At 39.9% G+C, this 2,271-nt stretch overlaps 1 protein-coding gene across 2 annotated transcripts in view; it reads left to right on the top strand.

The window, feature by feature from the left end:
* CMC4 (C-X9-C motif containing 4) overlaps window positions 1-1,232 on the top strand; it is a 12,566-nt gene extending 11,334 nt beyond the window's left edge. For both annotated transcript variants that reach the window (XM_012813302.2, XM_023508562.1), the window contains exon 3: window positions 863-1,232. In XM_012813302.2, the coding sequence (XP_012668756.1) occupies window positions 863-1,011 (149 nt within the window). In that variant the 3' untranslated portion in view covers window positions 1,012-1,232. The remainder of the gene's footprint in view (window positions 1-862) is intronic.
* The last annotated feature ends 1,039 nt before the right edge of the window (window positions 1,233-2,271 follow it).

Genomic DNA, 2,271 nt, shown 5'->3' with positions numbered 1-2,271 from the left:
AAAAAAAAAAAAAAAAGAATCAAGTTTAAAAGAGCTGGTGCAGGTGAGAGGATAAGACCTGGAAAAACTAGGAGTGTCAACATAACAGTACTCACTAGATGACAAGCACCATTGTAAGGACTTTACATATACTAATCACTTCATTCATGAGGTAGATGCTACTGTGAACCTCATTTTAGAGGTGGAGAAATAGACACAGAAGCTACAAAACTTGACCAAGGTCACAAAACTAGTAAAGGGTATGGTGGGGATTAGAACTCACCCTTGACTTGCTCTAGGTATAAAAAACAGGGCCAGCGCCTGTGGCTCAAAAGGGTAGGGCACTGGCCCCATATGCTGAAGGTGGTGTGTTCAAACCCAGCCCCAGCCGGAAAAAAAAAAAAAAAAAAAAGAATTCTTAGCTCCTATAGAGGGTTGACTTTGTCCTTCAGGCTGCAGTTTGCAACTTCTGATGCAGACTTGGTATGGGAGATCTAGCAACCAGCTTAAGCCATATGCAAAGTAAGGTGTGGGGTATGTGCATTTTTCTAATTCATAAAATTACCAAAAATCATTACTGACCAATAATACTGTTAAAAACCACTGACCTAGCAAAATGCACACATAAACTATTAACCTTAAAAGAAAGGAAATTATGTGTTTGTTATTAATAAAATAGCTTTCAAATACTGATAAATCATTATTTTCTTCCTAACGAACCTGTGGACAGGTTTCTAAATCAGATAGATTTCAGTGGACTTGGGAATATCCTCTTTCTTCCAGTTCCATAGGTACCAAAAGTGAAAAGGGGTGGGAAGTGCTGACCTAAAGTTCTCTTAGTCCTATGAGATCATGACTAGGGTCTGCCTATCTGTTTTTTCAGCCAATAACTACATGGAATCCAAGTGTCAGGCTGTCATCCAAGAACTGCGTAAGTGTTGTGCTCAGAATGCCAAGGGAAGATCACTCGTCTGTTCAGGATTTGAAAAAGAAGAGGAAGAAAACCTGACACTGAAGTCTGCATCAAAGTAAAGTTCTACTGAGAAGTTAAATTCTGCTCCATGTTTCCACCAAGGGAGTTTTATTTATCTTCCTGACTTTGTTCAGGCCAGGTAGCAGCAAATGACAAATGAAAAATGCAATTGTAAAAGTTAATGAATATGCCATCTATGCAGAACAGGCAAAATAATATAAATACATTAAAGACAAATATGTAGAATGTAATAAAACTGAGCTGCTAAAATAAACTTAAGTGAAAATTTTTGGTTTTATACTAAATGTATCTTAAAACTATTAGGTATAGGTATTAATGAGTGCTCTTTAGCCTTCAGACCACTAGTGCCACTCACGAAACTTACGTCAAATCAAGTATGTAAGGTGTAAGGACTCACCCCTCCAGCATCACAATTTTGACACTATTATATGCTAAATTATAAAAGTTTCCTTTAGGGCAGCACCTGTGGCTCAAAGGAGTAGGGCACTGGGCCCCATATGCCAGAGGTGGCAGGTTCAAACCTAGCCCTGGCCAAAAACTGCAAAAAAAAGTTTCCTTTAAACTAACTCAATACCTTTTGGACTTCCAATAATGGACGACAAAGCATCTTTCCAGATGCCAGTAAGAGCATTTCTTTCAGCTTTTGCATCCCCACCATGGTGTCTAGGCAGAGGTGCTTAATATTAGTGGTAGGAATGATTCATTTTTTTGAGACAGAGCCTCAAGCTGAGCCCCTGGGTAGAGTGCCATGGCTTCACTGCTCACAGCAACCTCCAACTCCTGGGCTCAAGTGAGTCTCCTGCCGCAGCCTCCCAAGTAGCTGGGACCACAGGCGCCCGCCACAACGCCCGGCTATTTTTTGGTTGTAGCCATTATTGTTGTTTGGTGGGCCCGGGCTGGATTTGAACCTGCCACCTTAGGTGTATGTGGCTGGCGCCTTAGCCGCTTGAGCCACAGGCGCCGAGCCAGGAATGATTCTTTTCAAATGAAAAAAAATTTCATTTGAACTCAGGCAGAAGACAATTAAAATTTTTAGGTGGTTTATCTGTTCTTTATATCCTTACGATAAAAACCTGTTCCAGAGGATCTGAACAACATTAATACAAAGCTGATGAAGGAAACTTGTTGACAGTTGTCACTTTACAGAATAGAGACACTATCCAACAAGCCATTAGCATTCCTCAACTGAGTGCTAGAATCACCATTGCTATGACTAAGAGCAGTAACAAATTCTAATAGGTCCCCGATATTCAAATACTATTTGAGAAAAAACAGTTTTCTTTCTTTTTTTTTTTTTT

Source organism: Otolemur garnettii, unplaced genomic scaffold (genome assembly GCF_000181295.1).
Source record: "Otolemur garnettii isolate 467f Iridium unplaced genomic scaffold, OtoGar3 scaffold00259, whole genome shotgun sequence".
In the NCBI taxonomy this organism is placed as follows: domain Eukaryota; kingdom Metazoa; phylum Chordata; class Mammalia; order Primates; family Galagidae; genus Otolemur; species Otolemur garnettii.
This window is presented reverse-complemented; position numbering and strand designations above follow the sequence as displayed.